We start from the raw sequence: 19,429 nt of genomic DNA, 5'->3' as shown, positions 1-19,429 counted from the left end.
AAACTTCTGCTTGGAAGGAGAGCAAAATGCCATGTAGGGCTAAAATGGAGAACAGCTTGCTACCAGCTTTCCAATGAGAACTTTGAGGGGGTTTCTGTAGAGAGGGGAAGCTGCAAAAGCAGCAGATACTGCAAAAGAAGGGGGCTGGAATGGAGAGATCTGCTTGTATGTTCTGTGAGGGTTTCCTACTCAAGCTTTCTCAAAGTGAAGGAGAGAATCTGTCATGAATCAACTGTCTCACATTAAAGTGTGCGTCGCACCTGTGCTTGTAGTTTTCCTCACCTGGGAAAATATATACAACCCAGGGATATATTGATACTGTCAAATAACTTCCTGGTTTGTATTGGGCAACTAATTGTACTGTGTACATATTAGCTCACCCTCAGGTGAGAAACAACTAGTTTCAAAGTAGAGCCTTAGTGTTTCTGAACATAGCTTACTCCAAGGGCTGCTACTTTTAGGTTGTGCGGATAAGACTGTACCAGGTTTGGTCCCTTTGCCCTACGCGGTCCTTCAGCACTCTACCAGCAGGTCTTCAGCCTTCGAACACCCTCAAGTGCATACATGCCATTTCTGAGAGAATACAACCCTCAGAGTTCAGTTAAAATCTTTTTGTAGGGACTGCAATGTACTTCCTATGCTATTGTGATGCTTTTTCCTCTTTTTTCCCCCCCTTATTTTCTCTCTCTATTTCCTCATCTGTAAAAGGGCAAGAGTAGTGCTAGCAAGCAGTTGAAGTTTTACTCATTCATTCAGGATTCTATCATGACATGTTGCAGAGGAAGGCATGTTGCAGGCTCAACATTCTTACAGCCAGTTGTTGTTGCAGGGGGAAAGTTCCGCTTTCATTCATTATAAGCTGTGAACTTTCAACCCAACCTTGTAGTGAACTTGTTCTGATAGATGCAGGAAAACTAACCAAAACCAAACAAGCCTTCTGCTGGTTTAGCTCCCTGAACTGGCTACTTTGGTAGAGGGGAAGTGGGTCTTTTAAGCAATAGCACTAGCATAAGAAAGAGGATGGGCCTGTGCAGTTGAGGTGGGAACAGGCTGTTCCCAGCAGTGGCTGGATGCTAGGCAGGCTTAGCCTCAGAGTTGTAGGGGTGGGAGTGTTACTCTGTACTTTACCACCTGCTTGCAATCTTGGCTAGTGCAGGAAATAGAGAAATGGTGTAGGGGGTGCTGCCAGTGCCTTCTGTCTTGTGGTGCTTTTCCAGCGATTGATATGTGCAGGATGTCTCACTCTCTTTAATTGTACAGACTGCCGAGGAGAAGGTTCCTGTCTGGTACATTATGGATGAATTTGGATCACGCATTCAGCATTCAGATCAGCCTAGCTTTGCAACAGCACCTCTGTTTTATATGCCTCAACAAATTGCTTATACTGTTCTCTGGCCTTTGAGAGACCTTGAAACTGGTGGTAAGTATGTGTCTGTAAAGTTGTAGAGTTAGTTTGGGGTTTTTTTTATGCCCATAACAGAAGATGCACCATATTCTTACAAATTGCTGAACCTTTCTCAACAGAACAGGTATTTCAAGACCAAAATGACTACATATTTGCAGTGCTATCGAATTTAAAAGTTCTCTGCCTGATATTTCTAGTGCCATAATTTATGTGAGATAGAGGCCCTCATCTGTCAAAACATGTTGTTAATGTTTTTTTGATGGAGAACTTCAATCTTGCATCACTGTCTTAGTGAAACTGGTGCTTCGGTTATCTGAGAGGTTTTTTAAAAAAATCCTTACAAGTCTGTGTAGTTTTGAGTAACAGTCAAGTACTTGAAGTTGGGAAATACCAGGCCAGCCATTTAGTCCTTTAATCCTGGTTTGGCGGCTAACTTATGCCTCTGTCATGCAGAGGAGACAAGTGCCCAGCTGTCTGACTAAAGTGACATAAATCAGATGGTTTGGGGCTAATTTTTCCATCCTAAATAATATCCTTTTTAATGTAGTTCTTTAACTATCTCTAAATTTGCATTTATTTAAAAAGATGTGGTATTATTAACTGTTCAGCTGTCATTGGTGTGATGTGGCATGAGGAAGGTTTTCAGTAGACAATGAAAGGCAGTTCGTAGAAGGTTCTCCTTGTTTTGCTGCAGATGAAGTAACTCGTGATTATGCACATGGGGAGACAGATCGCTTGATCAGGAAGTGTGTTTTGTTACCGTGGGTACCTAATGAAGTGTTGGATGTCAGCTGTTTTACGCCAGAGCCATCAGATGAGCATTACCAGGTATAATTTTAACAAATGTCTTATTTTATCTCCTTTTAAAGAGAGGTGATGTGTAAAAACATTGCAAGAATTCCAGTTTTGTTCCTTTTTAGGCTTAAAAGAAAGCATTTTGAGATAAGAAATGGCTTACACATAATATTTAAGTGTTTAAAAACTGAAGCAACACAAACTATTTCTGATACGTTACTGCAGTATTGTATAACTCATTTTATAAGCATGCTACAAAGTACTTCATGTGAGGTACCCACCTTCCAGTTAGATAGGATTACTAATTGGAATTATGATTGTAGCACTTTTGGTCAGTCTTGCATTAGAGAAAGATTTATTTTAGTATTCTAGGAGTGGTTATATTTTTCAACCTGACCACTCATTTAATGTCATGGTTTAGAACCATTAAGTGTTAGAGCAGAGATGTCTTTAATTTGATGGCACTGTTGTAAAGTACTAATCTGTTTTGTTTTGAGCTCTCCATTCTGCTAAAAGTATTTTAAGGATGTGAAATTATTTTCATTTTTAATCTCCTTTTCATGAACCAGATCTACATGAGGTTCTTTATTTATTTATTTATTTTAAAAAAAGAGGAACCTGACATCTATGAGGACACTGTACTGGCCACTAACAGCATTTAAAGTGTGGCTTCTAAAGATTAATCTATACCCCAGCTATACATTACTTATGATAGAGGATAGGCAAAAAGTGCTGGATCCAGCTTGTTATTAATAATATATAGTCAGAAATGAAGTTTCTGCCAAAGAAAGGTATACATTCAAAATAGTTAGGCTGTCTTGTAACCCAAGTCAGATTGGTTGATGGGGATTTTGCGTTTTTGGAAGAGGGATAGATATATTTTGCATTTATAGATGACGAACAGTAATGCACTGAAGCTCATGTCTTACAGGTGTTCTCTTGGCAAAAGTGCCTGGATCTCAGATAAGGCAATTTTATTGCATGGGTTTTAATTCTCTTTTGGGATGGTCAGGTCAAGTTGAAGAACTGCGTGTGGCAAATGGGTAAATAGCGTCCTCCTTTACTACCCTACCTTAAAAACATCTTCTCAAAACATCCTTTTTTTTCTTTACTGTGTCTCTGCCACTCAGCTGTTGAGAAGAATGACAGCAACACATTGATGCCAGAACCAACAAACAGAGCTATGTTTAATCTGCAGCTAAACATTCTAGAGTAAAAGTCTTAACTGGTGACAGATCAGTGAAGAATAGCTTAGGGCAGAGCACATCCTTAAACACCAAAACTGAGATGGCTAGGGAGACATGCAGTGTTGCTGATACTTCCAATTCCCCTATTTTCACATAAGCAGGACTGCATGTGCAAAAAAGTGCAGAAAACTTCTACAGCATTAATGTGTGAGCCAGCAGTTCTGCAGGGAAATAAAATTGTGTGAAAAGACTTCTGAATGTTTATGCAAGTCATACAATTTAAAAATAATTTGCTGCTATCACTGTACAATTTCTGCAACTGCTTTAATACTATGTGCAAATAATAATTTGTTGTTAAATGAGCTGTGTTGTTGGTTTAAGGATATTGTATTTCTTATTGTAATTTTATTTTAAATAAACCCGAAGGCTTCAATGTTCTATTTAAAAAAATCACAGAGTTGTTACAGCAACATTGCAACTTGACTTTTACCTATTTTTTTCTTCTGTTACCTAATTCTGGTCTCCAATACAGATCACGAAGGCTGTAACTTAAGTGGTACTGTGGGTGGTGATGGGGCAATGATTGCAGAAACCAGTGTCGGGGAGGCAGCTTCTAATGAAATGTCTGGGATGAAAGTAGTATCTCGTGGAGGGACTGAAGTAGTTGCTGTTCTGCAACAGCTCCCTGTGTTCAAGTTGCAGAAAAGATAGTAATAAATCCTCTGGTACTGTTCTGAAAATTGTAGTTTCTCCTCTTAAAAATACAGGCTCCCTTCCTATTTCTTAGGTGACTGCAAGAATTATTTTTATTTGTACTGTCCAATCTATTTTAGAAGGTGATGTCTAAGATCTTTGATTACAATTGTGGTTTTGTTTATGCTTTCCAGTTATATACGATTTTACTCCCTCTAACAGCTTTAAAAGTAAAGAGGTGTGTCTATGGCTGGGCAGACATTTCACCACTGCAACTTATGAGGACAGCTGGCAACAGCTGGAACTCAGCTGTTGCAGAACAGCAGCTACTTTAGTTTCTCAAGATGCATTTCTCCCATCCCAGAGTTTCTGTGAGCTACTTTGTTTGGCAGGGTGTCAGCACTGATCCAAATTTACATTTCCTTTTACCAGTCAGAGGCGGTGTAAGATGGAGTGATATTTTTCAAGCGTGTTTACTGCTGAAGACTGCAAAAAGACTTTTGCTCATTTTTACAGGAGCAGAATTAGGTTTCAGCTTCCTTTTTTTTTTTTTTTTTTTGTTATCTGTAATAAAATGTTATGGTTAAATAGTCAATCTTCCATTTTGTTGGAAAGACAGTATCTTTGCTTTTACTGCCTATGATCATCTCTGATTTGATATCTTGTTTAATGCATAGGAGAAACAGGAATTTCTTAGGATGCTTTGACAGTGCTGATAAACCCTGGTCTTGAAGCCATATTTCTTGTTCTTTTTTTACCAATAGCCTCTTACCTCTGATTCCATTCTGTCTCTGCTCTTGTACTGAATTTTTTTTTTCCTGAGCAGCATGTTATACAACATATTGCTCAAAATGCAGCTTTGGTGGAATTCACTTGCATGAAAGACAACAGACCAATGAGACAGGCAAATGGACTGTCATTTTTATGGTGACTACAAATGTACCTGTGCATGTGTATTTAAATACTCACATGGAGATAAGGAGTTGCAGAAAATCATCTGCAAAGGTTTGCAATTTGAGAAAACTTCAGCAGGCTAAATTTCAGCAAGGTCTTGCTACTAAAACCCTTGGATGGACATTGAGTCATACAGAGTATTTTACCTGTAAGTTCTCCTTCAAGATTATTTTTCTTTTCAATCATTTATTTTATCAGCTTGATTATGCACACTTTAAAAATTCATTCTGGTCTAAGCTGCTGAATACTGTGGAGTTTGACGTAAGGCTGCCCATTTATTCTGTATAATCATAATTTTTTGTGGGTTTTGTTTTGGTTTTTAGGCTATTTTAGCAGAAAACAAGGAGAAACTGCCTATAGCAATAAACCCACCAGTTTATGGTAAAGACAAAGTTTTCAAGTAAGTAACTGCTAACAATGCTTTGTTACCAAGTGTAATAATAGCAGTGTGCTGAGGCTGAACAGCCTTTTCCAGCTTTAAACAACAGAGTCAAGTTGAAGGTGTGTTTATAGGTTGCCATTTGCTTAAGATTCCGACTTACTGGTTGTTCCTGTTGGGTCCTTCAGAGTAGATGGATTGTCACTTACGGAATTTCTAAAACTAAGTTTAGATTTATTTATATAAGTGCCACCCTTCTGGGTGAAAGAGAAGTTGCATAATGTAACACTTTTCGCTAAGGAATATAACTAAAATGTGTAAGAGAGGCTAACGACTTCTGCATTATAGCATGTATGTCCATAGCGGTACATGTGCTTCTCTGCACTGTGTGAATGTAACCGACTGTTTCAAAATTTAGAACCTGGGATGAATTCTTAGTCATCTTGTTTCCAAGTAGAGCTAAGAGTGGGAAGATAGATGTTTAACCTGTATCTTGAAAAGCAGGGGAGCAAGCACATGTAGTTTGATATAGCTAAATTATCATCTTGTTTCCAAGTAGAGCTAAGAGTGGGAAGATAGATGTTTAACCTGTATCCTGAAAAGCAGGGGAGCAAGCACATGTAGTTTGATATAGCTAAATTATAGGTTCAAGTAGGTCTGGTAGCATTAATAGTAACTGCTGCCCTATGGAGATTTTTTTCTATCCAGCTGTGCTGATTGCTGGCTTGAAAAAAAAAAAAAGTGGATAAAAGAGCTGAATGTTTCAAAGACACAATTTCCAGCTTTTTGGGCTTGATCATCTTTCATGATTCTCTTCAGATATATTGGTCATTATATAAAGATGCCCAAAAAGCTGTTATGAGATGACAACTCTTGATTGGTCTTGTCAGCTCTGTGCTTTGGGAGTTGATTCTCATAACTGCTTGACTTCAAATGCTTTGAGTAAGTTAAGTACCATGTACTACCTTACTTGCACAGTTCCACTGAATGGTACCTTCTTCAATCCTGGACTTTATAGTATTCCTATTAGGACTTCTGTATAACGAGGGGAAAAAAAAAATCATTCCGGAAGCATGGTTAGCTGGCTTTGTTAGTTCAGTGTGTCATTGATATCGGAATGAAAGGTCCAGAATAGGTTGGCTAATACCACAGTTTTGCAGTGTGGAGGCTCTGTCATCCATCAAACTTAGAATGGGACTTGATGCATTCCTTATCTGTCTGTATTTTTACGTATATGTGTGGATGCGTATAATCAGAGTGTCACATGCCTGCCCTTATAGTCTGTATCCTTCAGTGCAGAGGTCTGAATTTTCAAACGTATGCATTATTACTGGATATACTGAAGTACCTAAGGAAATTCGACCAGTAAACCCAGTGATAGGTGTTGGCTGTGAAAAATATTAATTTTACATATTGTTTCTATAAAATCTTCATTCTTGACATTAAATCATCTGCCTTCCAGACCTTTTGACTGTCTCAAGACTTTTATGCTAAGGGTATTGCATATAGAATGGATTGAGTAACTTAAAAACTTGCAATGAGTGAAATGGCCTTATTTTCCCTCTAGACTTAACCTCAGTCAGCGTATTTCAGTGGCCTTCCTGCACTTAGCAAAGGTAGATTGAGCTCCCCTGTTTCTTCTGTGCTGTGTTTTTGTGTTCTATAAGCAAGTCTTAATACACATAATCCAGAAGGCTCCGGCGTGTGAATTTCCTAGCAAGACTTCAAGATTAAGAAAGCAGGCTTTTCATTGTTAGAGTAGCACCTCTGTGAAATCATGTGTATAGCTGTAAGCTACTAAAAAACAAAGGTGTTTCTAATAGTCTCTGATAACTATATGTTCTAGAAGATACCATTGTCTTCTGTGCGTTTATAAAGGCAGCTCAGTGTTCTAGTGTGAAATTTTTGAAAGAGAAGTTAGTTTGTTAGGAACTGTGTTTCTTTAATACTTAACTGGTGGAAAAAGAGTACCAGAATCATTCTTTAACCCTGCTATTTGGGGTGACTGAATGCAGGTCGCTACTTGTATTTCTGTGTGATTTAGAGCTGATGTAGAGCATTTAAGTGGATTAACACTGGGCAGGAATTGATTTTTGGACATGCAAGAGGAGGTGACCCACCTCTAAGCTGAATCCCCAATTTCTTTAAAGAATACCTAGCTGTTCATCTGAGAAAAGTAGCTGGTGTCCAGCCAACAGTGAGAGTTTATTACTAAATGATGTATTTGGAAACATGGAATAACAAGGGGGAAGGGAACCTCTGACTGATTAAATGATGTCTAGGAAATGATGTGGAGTAAGACTTTTTGGGAGTTATTAGATGTTGCCAAGGCTCTCCAGGTGTCCTTCCATGCTGTGTAGGGCCAAATGCCTTGGCCTCAGGCCTTTGTTACAGCAGCATTTTTTGTACAGTTCCCTCTTTCTGGCTGAAGTAAGGGAGTTTGCCACAGGGATTATGTTTTTGCTTGGCCTTAAGCACTGATTAATCCATTTCAATACCTTGGGTTAGAGTTCAGCTCCACTGTTGGCTGGAAGAATTGTGAGAACCATCAATTGATGAAACAGGTCTCAAAGGTGTTTGCTGTAGCTGCAACTGGAGGGGAGGGAAGCCTCACTCTTCTGGCTTCCAAAGATTCCCTGTGGAGTTACTTCCACTAATTTCAGTAAAACCCTTTTTTTAAGCGTCACCTGTAAGTGCATTCCAGGTCTCTGGTAGTTTATATGCAAAGGAGTCCTATCTGTGATTCTTCATAGCTCCAGTGTAACACTGATTTTGAAACAAGGTATCACTTCTGTCCTGGAGAAGGCAACTGTAATCAGGCTGGTTTTGCCATTAACTCACCAAATAATTTTACAGCCTTAGCCCAAGTCTAACCATGGCTGTACTCCAAATACATAACATTATACAAGTTTTATCCAACCACATGGCTTTTCAGAATGAGTGTACCAGACTCTATACTTGCTTGTGTTATTTTTACCATTTTTTACTGAGCTGGAAACCAGACACTGCTGACATAGCCTGGAGTGGAAGCTGGGAGTCCTGAAGGCCAGCATACCAGCACTCTGTCACAACAAAAAGGTGCAATATGTTGGAAAAATATTTCCATACTGTGCTAAAGGGGCTTTATCACAAGAAGGGGAGAAAAACTCTCAAACTCCTATTGCTGTTCCCATTTATTGAGTGTATTTAACAAACAGTACGTGTCCATTGTGTAGATCAGATGATCCTCTTTCTACTAAGATCTGTTAGCTAGATGTGCAGCTACACAGGATGAGTGACTGTGGGATGAAAACGTGTATTGTAGGGTGTGTTTGTAAGGGGCTGATCTGGGACTGTATGAGCAACTTAAATGCTAGTATTTCTTGTGCCGTGTTTGTTCTTGTGTGCATTTGTGTGAGGATGTTGGATGCTTTGAGACTTTGATACAGCATTATAAGGCCTCTTATCTTCAGTTCACCACTTTGATTCCCTTTTGCTTCAGCAAGGACTAAAAGTTGCTCCAAACGAGTGGATATTTGGATAACTTTAGTATCAAATGGGTTTGGTGGAACTTTTACTGGGTCCTGCATCAAATTTGGCATCATACTTTCCCCTGGTGTGCATGCTTGCAAGAAGAAGCCAAGCCATATATTGCAGAAAGAAATGCTAGTGGGGCTGTATGAACATAACTTTGCTCTGTTGCAACAGTGGGGCAAGATTGGCTGATTCTCTTCATCTACAGTGAAGTCAGCTCTCTTAGTCTTGGGCTCCAGCATAAATAGTCTAACCATTGTAGTATGTCACACATGGAGCTATGCAAAACATTTTACATTCTGTTCTTTTTATAGAATATATTTCCCCCTGTGATGGGCTGTTTTTACAGTTCATTGTTTCAGAGAAGTCTGTCTCAGGGGAATATATCTTCCAACTGTTTAGGAGCAGAGGTGAAAGTTACACAACTGATAAGAATAGGTCTGGAGAGGAAGAAGAATATAGTGGTTTCTCATGGAAAAAATTAGCAGTCACTTAGTCTGTTTAAATGTTCCCTTACCATGAGAACTGTTTTCTATGTCAGTCTTGGTTTTTGAGTCATCGTGCCGAATTCTGAATTGACATCACTTTAAGCTGTAAAATCATCAAAATAACCTATATTGCTATCTGCTTATTTTTAGCATGTCAGATAGCCAAGGTACTGGTTTTACTTAAAAAGGGAATTTCCAAAGATCTGCAAGATCTTCCCTCATTCTTGGTTATGTTCTGCAATGTGTATCAGGTTTTCGTTTGGCTAGAGTGGTGGTTTGTTTGTTTGTTTTTGTTTGTTTTTTTTAAAAGGGTTGGGAGGGGGTTTATATTAAACCTCAAAGTTGTGTGTACTTCCTGCACAAAGGTAATGTGCTTACTTTCATATGTTTTGATTGTTTGAAAATGTCTATTTGTATAAAGTTCTGAAAATAGTCTCCTGAAGTTACTGAGTTAAACTGACAAGATTTCCTATGAATTTCTTTCTTGTGAATGACAAAATCTTTAGGGCTCTTCCAGCAACAGAGGCCTTTACAAGGTCTGTCTCAGAGACTTTTCATGTAGAATAGTGAATTCATTTCAGTGTTTCTGTTGAGGACTTAGCCACTGTCTTCTGAATTGCTATTTTTGTGAAAGTTGTAGGAGTTAAACTGTCTTTGAGATTTGTGTCTCAAAATGCGATCTTTTTAATCTGCCCCACTTCAATTTAAAACTTTTTTGTGGGTTAAGAGGCGGCTGTTGCAGATAGTGTGTATTGGTATTGTAGGAAACCAAGCTTAAAACTTCCTTCTGTTTAAGCAAGAGCTGATCAGTTTCAGAAACCGAACTCACATTTTTCTTCATATGCCTTTTTTTTTTTTTCCTTCCCTAGGGTTTTCACAGACATTCAGCAAGTCCTCAACAACTTGACACATCCCCGTTTTGTATTCACGGACAACGAGGGAGAAGCAGACATCCTCTATAACTTCTCACACTTCAAAGATTATAGGTTGCAATTCCTCTGATAATGCAAATTCTTTTGTTGCTGTAAAAACTGTGTTTCCCAAAGGCCTCCCTGACCTTCCTCCTTCACCCAACTATTTCTCTGTTTTTTAGGAAGCTAAGTGAGGAAAGACCTGAGGTAATGCTGAATCAGTTCCCTTGTGAGGCCCTCCTGACTGTCAAAGACTGCCTGGCATCCATCTCTAGACGAGCTGGAGGACCAGATGGACCAAGATGGTTGCCTCGTACTTTTAACCTCCAAACAGAATTGCCTCAGTTCATCAGCTACTTTCAGCAGCGTGACAGAAGGTACCTTGTGTTTCCACTTCCTTACATTTTAAGCTTTCTTCATCCCACTTTCCTCAAAGATGAGTAGCCCACATTTTGGGGTTGGCAGCTGTTACCACCATGGGTTTGTTCTTGCTGTGTTTATGTTCAAGTGAATTTTACCCAGGAAGTGTGAGCTTTTTAGATGTTTTCTTTAACATAAGAGTAGTTAAGCAATGCATTTTGAAACACAGACGCTTTGCCATGATTTGAATATGGATTTGAAGCTGTTGCTTTTTGTCTAGTCAGGATCTTGCCTCTAATATTTGAGATATACAAAGAACCAAAATGCGTTTGCAATAAATTGTTGGGTTTGTTTCCCAGGGGACCGGTAGCAGTTGTTCTTGCACTTAAGCCAGAGCAGAAAGTATTTGAAGTACTTGGATTCTGTGGGGTTGTGAAAGTAAAATGAGTTTTAGTGCTAGCCTAAAGCAGTTGTGGAACTTTAAGGTTTTAAATCCAAACTCCTGCTGGTGCAACTGCCTTGGAGTGGATGGAAACAAATATTTTCTTTTGATAAGAGAAAGGGACCATTAGGTGCTGCTAGTGGAATAACCTCTTAGGCCTGGCATGGAGTTTTCTGGTTTAAATGTTGCTTCTTTAGTGATGCTTGCTTATGGTGCCACCTGCCAGGCATTTCATTTGGCTGTTCTGCCCTCTATGTAGCCTGTTATTGACTGGCATGGCCAGGAGAGAGCGCTCCTTCAATGTATCCTTAGCGTTTGGGTTTTTAATGCCAAGGACTGACATAAATGCAATGGGTATGCAGCGGATGGGAAGCAGAGGATAGGAAGTTTCAAATAAATAAACAAAACAGACCCTCTTAAGGTAACACAAATAACATCAGCTCTGTTCATGCTGTTTTTCCTGAATCTGAAGAAGTTTCTCAGACTGAGGAAAGGGAGACATCAAGTGTCACCCTGACCTTACTCAGAAAGATGCATTGAAAGACCAGCATGTTCCCTATTTTCCACAACGATATTTCAAAGAATTTTGCCCTTTGAGGTGACTAGTTACTAGAAAGTGAGAAGTTGGTGGTGTGCTTTCAATTTCTTGCAATATGTTGTGTTGAGATACTGTGCAATTTCTTCTCAAACACATATGTTACGGTGTCTTTTAATATGAGTCATTTGGTGGTGTTATTAGGGAATCTACTTAGAAAATTTCACAATACCCTGCCAGAATGTTCTTGGACTCCTGGCAGAATGATTTCTGCACTGTGACTTGTGTGTGTTCATGATGATACTGCCCTGTTGATGGGTGATTTTTCCCATTTTGAAAGAGTTGGATGCAGAAGAAAGAAATAAAGAGTAAGAGGATGCTAGGCCCTAACTGAAAAGATGAGTGAAAACTACCACTGACTTTTCTCCCCTTTACACTTAAGGCTTACTGCTCCCAGCTGTCAGTCCTTAGTCCTGGCACAGCTTTGTATAATAACATGTTTATTCGGGGAGTACTTAGATCCATTCAAGTGGATGTTCAGAAAAATGAATGAGGTGGATGCTTACATGTGTTGGCTTTTCTCTTTCTCTCTCTCTCAGAGGAGAAGACAATCACTGGATATGCAAACCATGGAACTTGGCCAGGAGCCTGGATACCCACATCACCAACAGCCTGAACAATATCATCAGGCATAGGGAAAGCACCCCAAAGGTTAGAAAGTGTGGTTTTGAATGTGATTTGAAAAGGAAAGAGCTAAAAAAACTGCTTCATAGAAGGAGGTCTAAAAAATTCAAATAAGGAAAATTATTTCCTTCAAAATTCATATGCATAAGCATACAGTTTCAGTCAATTCAGAATTGATGTGGATTTAAATTGGTCAGCTCCATTTGCTGAAGTGATAAAATCAAAGAGCCTGGTGTTTTCTTATTTAAAAAATAAAACTTCCCCTGACAGTGGCAAATACTCCAGTGTAGTGCTGCTTTAATGCTAAATCTCAGACTGGCAGATGAACACACATTAGCTATAGTTAGTGTTGGTCATATATTCTGTAACATTATTCCTTCAGTTCCCTGGTTGATCGTTATTGCTGATCCACAGCTTTGCTCAGTGGCACAAAGTACCATCTTTGCCAGCAATAGATGAATTGTGGAGCTTTTTCTGGGAGTCTGCAGCATGCAGTCATACGTCAGAGTGTCACTTCAGCTTTATTTCTGTTAGTGTGTGGACTGCATGTATTTTCCGGAATGCAGAAATGCACAAAGAATTGCTTCACATTTCTAGTTCAAAAGAACAAGGCCACTGCAACTATACATGAAATGTTAATGTTTTAGTGGTTTGGGCTTTGTGTTTTGTTTGGTTTTGTTTGGTTGTTTTATTTTTGTTTAGTGGGGGGTTGTTTGTTTGTTGTTTTGTTGTGTGGTTTTTGTTTTTTTTTTAAAGGAGTACATTTTGGCTTTTCACTTCCCCCACCCTGATGTCAGAGTTTGATAAAAGGTACTTATTTGCATAACAATGTTGTGTATTCATGCACCTTTCTAAAGAAAAACTGAATTGCAGACAAGAATACCTTAACTCATCATCAAGATCAAATGACACTTCGTTTTCATTTCAGTTGAATTATATTTACTGTTTTTTTGCTTTGTTGTAGGTGGTATGCAAATATATTGAGAATCCAGTCTTGTTTCACCGAGAAGATGTGGGGATGGTTAAGTTTGACATCCGTTATGTTGTGTTGCTGCGGTCCATAAAACCACTCAAGCTGTATGTCTATGATGTATTCTGGCTGCGCTTTTCAAATCGGTAATTACATTGTCCTCATTAGTGTGGAGGAGCTTAGAATTAAATCTGATAGCTTGCAAACTGAAGGAATTGTTTTATTCCTTAGGGCATTTTCACTTGATGACTTGGATGACTATGAGAAGCATTTCACAGTCATGAATTATGCTCCTGGTGTAACATTAAAACAGGTAAGAAAACAGTCCAAAACATTCCCTTGCTTTTCCCTTGTTAGAAAATCTTCCGGTGCCTCCTTTGTGACTGTTGGCTATTTCACATCCACTTAAACAAGCAGTCAGTGTGTTGAATGTTCCCTAAGCAAATATTTTCCTAGGTTCTTCCTCCTCTGGACACCTAATAATCTGTGATTATGTAAGGTAATACAAACCTACATCCTGAATATAACCCACATTGATAGAGATTGGTAAAAGAATTATTAAAATGGCAGCTAATCGTTGTCAAAGTCTTCAGTGTCATCTTCTATAAAAAGAAATACTGGAACATGGAAGGTGTTCACGACCTGTCTAATTCCCCTTCCCTACCCGGACTTGTATGAATGGCAAAAGATATTTGATGTTCCGTTCTCTTGTCATCTGATTGCTTGGTTGTTCTGAACCAAAACAGTCTTTGATGTTGCCAAACTGTTTTAGGTACATTGTGAAGAATTTATTCCTCTGTTTGAAAAACAATATCCTGAATATCCTTGGACAACAGTACAAGTAAGTCAGCAATTCATCTCCATGTAAATGTTCATGGATCTTTTTTTACTCAGCAAGCTAGCTTTTCCAAAAGTGTTGTGGTTTTTTGTTTTGTTTTTCTCATATGACACACTTCATGCGTGTAAGTTCCACAATGGACAATAGATGTTAATCCTTACTTTAGAAGCATTTGTGAACTTAACATAATTCCCTCTCAAACATTTTGTTGTTAGCATTTGAGAATTTTATCTCATGATTACACTGACAATTCTTTATATTTGGCTTAGTAATAAGGCCAGTCCTGACTGCCCTTAAGATCCTGGGAACAGGATATTTTTTCTTGCAAGTTCCATCTTTTTTGGAGAAGGTTGCCAATAATCTAAATCTGTTTGTGAAGATTAAGTATTTAATGCAAAAAGACAGGGAAGTCTACAATATAAAGTGTGCTAATCACTACATGTGTTGCTCACGTGACTCTGGAAAAGTTGTTTTCAAAGCCTTTACTACTTTATTTTCAGTAGAATTTTGACTCTGATTCTGAGAAGTTGAACCAGTGAGGTATTCAGACATTTGCTTCCTTTGTTCCAAACAGCTTCACAAGATAAGGAGCTCTCAGAACAAGTAGGAGACTGAAGTAAATAGGAAATTACAGAATGTAGCAGTCTTAGTGAAATAGCATCATAGGTTTTGATTTATTTGTTTTAAGCAGAGCTGTCTATAGATCTCCCTGTGTGCTTCCAGGTTAGCTTGCTCTGCAGTGCACTGGGGCTCACTCACAAGATAAGGATGTGTCCAGCTGTGCCCAAGTGGCTGGTAGAAACAAGCACTGCCCCTGCTCTGGGGTTGCTGTGCTTTAAGGGTTATGCTGCCAGATTGGATGGTGCAAAGGCTGCGTTGTTATACTGTCGCATATTTAAAAGAAAACAAGTTAGGCTCATCTTCTCTCTTTTCTTAAAGACCCCTCCGCCACCAGAGTACTATCTCTGAGCTAGTGAGTTAGACCCCCTGTTTGTTAAACTAAATCTTTCTTTTTAGACTGCAATGTAGAACTTCCAGCTGCTGCCACAGCTTCTCTGTGTTGGCAAGCTGGCAAGAGCCCAGTCCCTGGTCATTGGACTGATGCCCTAAGATTAGGGCATCTTTTATCTGCAAAGAGGAAGTTTCCGATACTGTAGTTCCATAAAACATGCAGGCAGGCAGATGAGGGCCTTCTCTTTTTTCCCCTGTATTTTGTGCTTGAGAGAAAAAGCTGAATATGAAGAGATGGTTCAAAAATATGCACGAAACTGAATTGTTTCATTCTTCCATATTTATCAGGAGCTAGAAGATGCAGAATGAACAGCAGCTGAGCATTTATATGTACACATACTTTCAAAAGTGAATAAATTACCCAACTGTGGGTTCATGTTCATAAATTAATTTATATTTGCTATAACTAAAACCTCATATCCAATCAGTGATACTCAGAGTATGACAAGTTTTGCAGGATTAGGTTTAAAATAGTCTGGAAGAGACTACAAGAGGTAAAAAGAGAGATGTTAAAATACGTACTGTCTGTTACCCAAAGTACTACTGCATGCAGAATCAGAACAGGAAGCGTTACACCATCTTTTCCTTTGCAGAATGAATCATTCACTGCAGTATAAACTCAGTCCTCAAATTCACACCTGTACTCTGTTTTATTTCACTTTCACATTGGATGTGATTGTTTCTCAAAATATGAATGTAGTATGTTCTTTAAATCTCCATGTCCCCACCACCCTTTTTAGAGGGGTGTAAGTGGGTAGACTTTTTTTTTTTTTTCATTGCAGAACAAAACAAAATGAAGCTAGAAGTCAAACTTAAGAGGCAGCAAAAAGTCAGAACTTCACAACTGTACTGCTGATGTTCACAGAACTCTCCTGGGTTTTCTTTTTCCCCTCTTCTACACAAGTATAGTACCATACATAATGCCTGAGAAGGGGGTTAATTCTAATATTAATTTATGCATACTCTTTGAAAAGCTGTATGAAAGAAGTTATTTAAAACATGTTTCTTGCTTCTGCAGAACCTCACTTCTCATTCAGAGACCTTTTTCTGTTATTAGGCAGATATTTTTAAGACATTTGCTGAATTGTTCCAAGTTGCTTCAGCTAAACCTGCACCTCTTGGCATCTGTGATTATCCATCATCAAGAGCAATATATGCCATTGACTTGATGCTTAAATGGGACACCAGCAGAGACGGTGAGAACCTGCTTTCTTTGAATGTTGATTTATTTATAATGTTGGACCTTTTCAGAAATTTATTTATTCTGTCTGAACTCTTGCTGTTTTTCAAGCAGTGTGAGCTGCGTGCTCCATGCCTTCCGCTGACATCAAGCATATCTGGAGTTGCAGATCTGTGGGTTTAGCATCTGCCATGCTGGTTAACGTGGATGTTGGGGGAGCTGTTAACTGTGCTTGACTGAGTCCTTGCTTCCCCTGTGCTGCTGCTACTGCCATTCTCTGTGTTTAAAAACAAACAAACAAAAACAAAACAAAACCACGCACACAGACACCAAAAAAAACCAAAACCCAACAAACCCAAAACACAACACGCACACGCACACACACACAAAACAACCACTTCTGTACAGCAATCTAATCACTCTGACAACACTAAGTTTTCTTTCCCATTTATGGTGAGAGAATTTCTGAAATACTTGTCTCTTTATGAAGACCTCAAAGAGACATCCTAGTGTTTGTCACTTCAGAGCTTGGACCAGTGTCTTCAATGCACATTTATTTATAAAAGCAGGGAAGTGACCACATTCACCATTTCAGTGCTGTTGGTGTCCTCAGGACCATCACTCAGTTGTTGCCAAGTCTCTGCAAGAACATGTATGTGAGGCTGCTTCATGTTAGTGCCACAGCATGCCTAACTACCTGGAGACTGGCTTCCAGTCATTTGTGGTGGACTGGTAGCAAAGCTTGATAAACAGGGTGAATTCTTTATTATCTCAACAGTAGGGTTCAAAAATGTGTCTGGGTTGGGTACACTTAGTGTATCTTGTAGGTGGAAAAGAGGTAGAGGCATCAACACGAAAAGGACTGCTAGGGCATATTCAACAGACCTGAGCGTACTCTTTACTTGATATGTTGTCATCCCCAAGACACAGGAGAAATTAGGAGCTTGTTCCCAGGTTTTACAGAGGAGTGATTAAGTGTTGTATGTTGGGTGGGTGCCCCTAGCCCACTCCTGCATTGGGTGATTCTGCACATATTGAATCACTTTCAGGGAGAGTGATGATTGAGAAACAGGAGGTGTAGAATTGAGTCCTGTTCAGATTAAGTGGAGCAAGCAGTTGAATTTGGCTCTGCTACATCCACTTTGAATGCTTCTTCACCTGTTCCAGAGTTGTCTTAAATGGGAGAAGCGAAGCAACTTGGTAATACTGCTTTCTCGAGGAAAACTGTTGTAGTAGAAGGACCAACTTGACATTACAGCCCTGGCTGAACACGAGCTGTGCAGGTCCCTTGGCTTTTGAAGATGGGGGCATGGGTGTGAAAGTCATGGCTGTGATGCTATAGGCAGCCTACGGACAAATAGGTTAGTTGTTTCTGTGCAGAGCAGAGTATGATTTATTACACATCAGAAGCTTGTATCCTCACGATCTTAACACCAGACAGGAAACAAAATACTTTGTTTCTCTTTGCACAGAATGTATTTGATTCTGAACTGTACTGATGAAGTTTCAAAAGAAAACTAAACCTCTTGACTTCCTTCTAGGAGTGGGATGAAGCAGCAGGTGGGAGTGGCTGAAATGTAAAGGAACAGGACTGCTAGAACTAGAAAGGTAGATACCTAAAGAGCTTTAAGACACAAAGATTTGTACTGAAATGTGAAAGGAGAAGCAAGAGTTTTTTGGAAGATGCTTCAGACTGTCAAGAAGACAGCTGTATCGGGGCAATCCTATTAAATTCCTGCAAATTCTCATTCTACATGAGGCGTTAGATTAGCACAGTGATTGCAGAATTTGTTGAATAATGGTCCTCTGGATAATGATGGTACAACAGATGTCCCTCAAAAAAATCTCAAACCCACTGAAATAAAAGCACCTAGCTTGAGTCATAAGAGATGGCTTTTTCCAGTTATTTTCTATAATCTCTGACTTAAAGACAGCTTGTGATTCAGGTTTTCTATAGAGCTTATATTAAGAGGCAATGTTTGTGTTCCTTTTTACAGGGAAAAGAATTATGCAGCCTCAGATCCTGGAGGTGAATTTCAATCCTGACTGTGACAGAGCCTGCAAGTACCACCCTACCTTTTTTAATGATGTCTTCAGCACCCTGTTTCTGGATGAAACAGACAGCTGCCATGTGACTTGCATTGTTTAGCCAGAGGAGGCTTGACTGTATTAATTTCCTTCCCAGATATGCTTCACAGCAAGATTTATATTTCAGTTCTATGAGCTGCTGATGCAACTATTTTCCTGTACTGGTAAGCCAGGAAAAAGAAGTCATATCAGAAGAATATGCATATACCGTATACTCTATTGATAATATTTTGTCTGCGTTTTCCTTGTCTTGCTTAGTTCTATGAATCATCGGTTTGTGTTGACCAAATATCTTGTTTATTGAATATAGGAGACCTCAAAAATAAGACAGTAACTGGAGCAATTGACTTGTTTCTCAGGTAGCCTGATTGCTTGCTTGCTGGGGAAACACTGCATAAGTTCCTCATGTCAACATTAAAACTATAATTTACTGAATCATTGGAGTTCGTAGATCTTTCTTATCTATCCCTCTGTTATACAAAGATGTAAAATGTTCTGGTGGGAAAATTATATTTCAGTGCAGTGAACTACTAGGGTAATGAGATCTGGTGGCACTTCCCATTTTTCTTATTTTAAAAAAAGGTAAACAATCCCCACAACATTTAGGAACCCTGTACTGCTGGCTGTCATCCTCAGCCTGCCCCTTAAAGAAGCTCTTTGTGAGGAGTGGTCAGGCAGGAAGTAAAAAGGATGCAGTGTCCAGGGCAGCACAGGAATGCAAAAGCCCAAAGGAATGAAGGGGATCTGGGAAACTCTGCTAGAAGCCCAAGCAGTCTTTGGACTTCAAAGTTTAGGATGTAAGATAGAGGTATTTGGGAGTGGGGGGAGTGTCAGTTTGAAATTAATCATTCTTAATATTCCTTCTCAAATGAGGGTAACTGTCTGAAATTTACCAAATTTAGGCTGTATTTATGTTGCTTTGTATGTTTGTACAAGTTGCAGAAATTCTGCTGTCCATGATGGGAGTTTATATTATGTGGTTAGTATTTTTTTTAA

The 19,429-nt window shown here is 39.1% G+C and overlaps 1 protein-coding gene across 1 annotated transcript in view; it reads left to right on the top strand.

Annotated features, from left to right (window-relative positions):
- TTLL12 (tubulin tyrosine ligase like 12) overlaps positions 1 to 18,868 on the top strand; it is a 28,134-nt gene extending 9,266 nt beyond the window's left edge. Inside the window, exons 4-14 of the mRNA XM_005507107.4 lie at positions 1,261 to 1,420; positions 2,100 to 2,233; positions 5,358 to 5,434; positions 10,284 to 10,400; positions 10,508 to 10,702; positions 12,262 to 12,373; positions 13,311 to 13,462; positions 13,548 to 13,629; positions 14,089 to 14,157; positions 16,223 to 16,361; positions 18,343 to 18,868. Of these exons, the coding sequence (XP_005507164.3) occupies positions 1,261 to 1,420; positions 2,100 to 2,233; positions 5,358 to 5,434; positions 10,284 to 10,400; positions 10,508 to 10,702; positions 12,262 to 12,373; positions 13,311 to 13,462; positions 13,548 to 13,629; positions 14,089 to 14,157; positions 16,223 to 16,361; positions 18,343 to 18,494 (1,389 nt within the window). The 3' untranslated portion in view covers positions 18,495 to 18,868. The remainder of the gene's footprint in view (positions 1 to 1,260; positions 1,421 to 2,099; positions 2,234 to 5,357; positions 5,435 to 10,283; positions 10,401 to 10,507; positions 10,703 to 12,261; positions 12,374 to 13,310; positions 13,463 to 13,547; positions 13,630 to 14,088; positions 14,158 to 16,222; positions 16,362 to 18,342) is intronic.
- The last annotated feature ends 561 nt before the right edge of the window (positions 18,869 to 19,429 follow it).

This window comes from Columba livia, chromosome 1 (assembly GCF_036013475.1).
Source record: "Columba livia isolate bColLiv1 breed racing homer chromosome 1, bColLiv1.pat.W.v2, whole genome shotgun sequence".
NCBI classification, from domain to species: Eukaryota; Metazoa; Chordata; class Aves; order Columbiformes; family Columbidae; genus Columba; species Columba livia.
The sequence above is the reverse complement of the archived record's forward strand: the minus strand, read 5'-3'. Positions and strand labels throughout refer to the sequence as shown.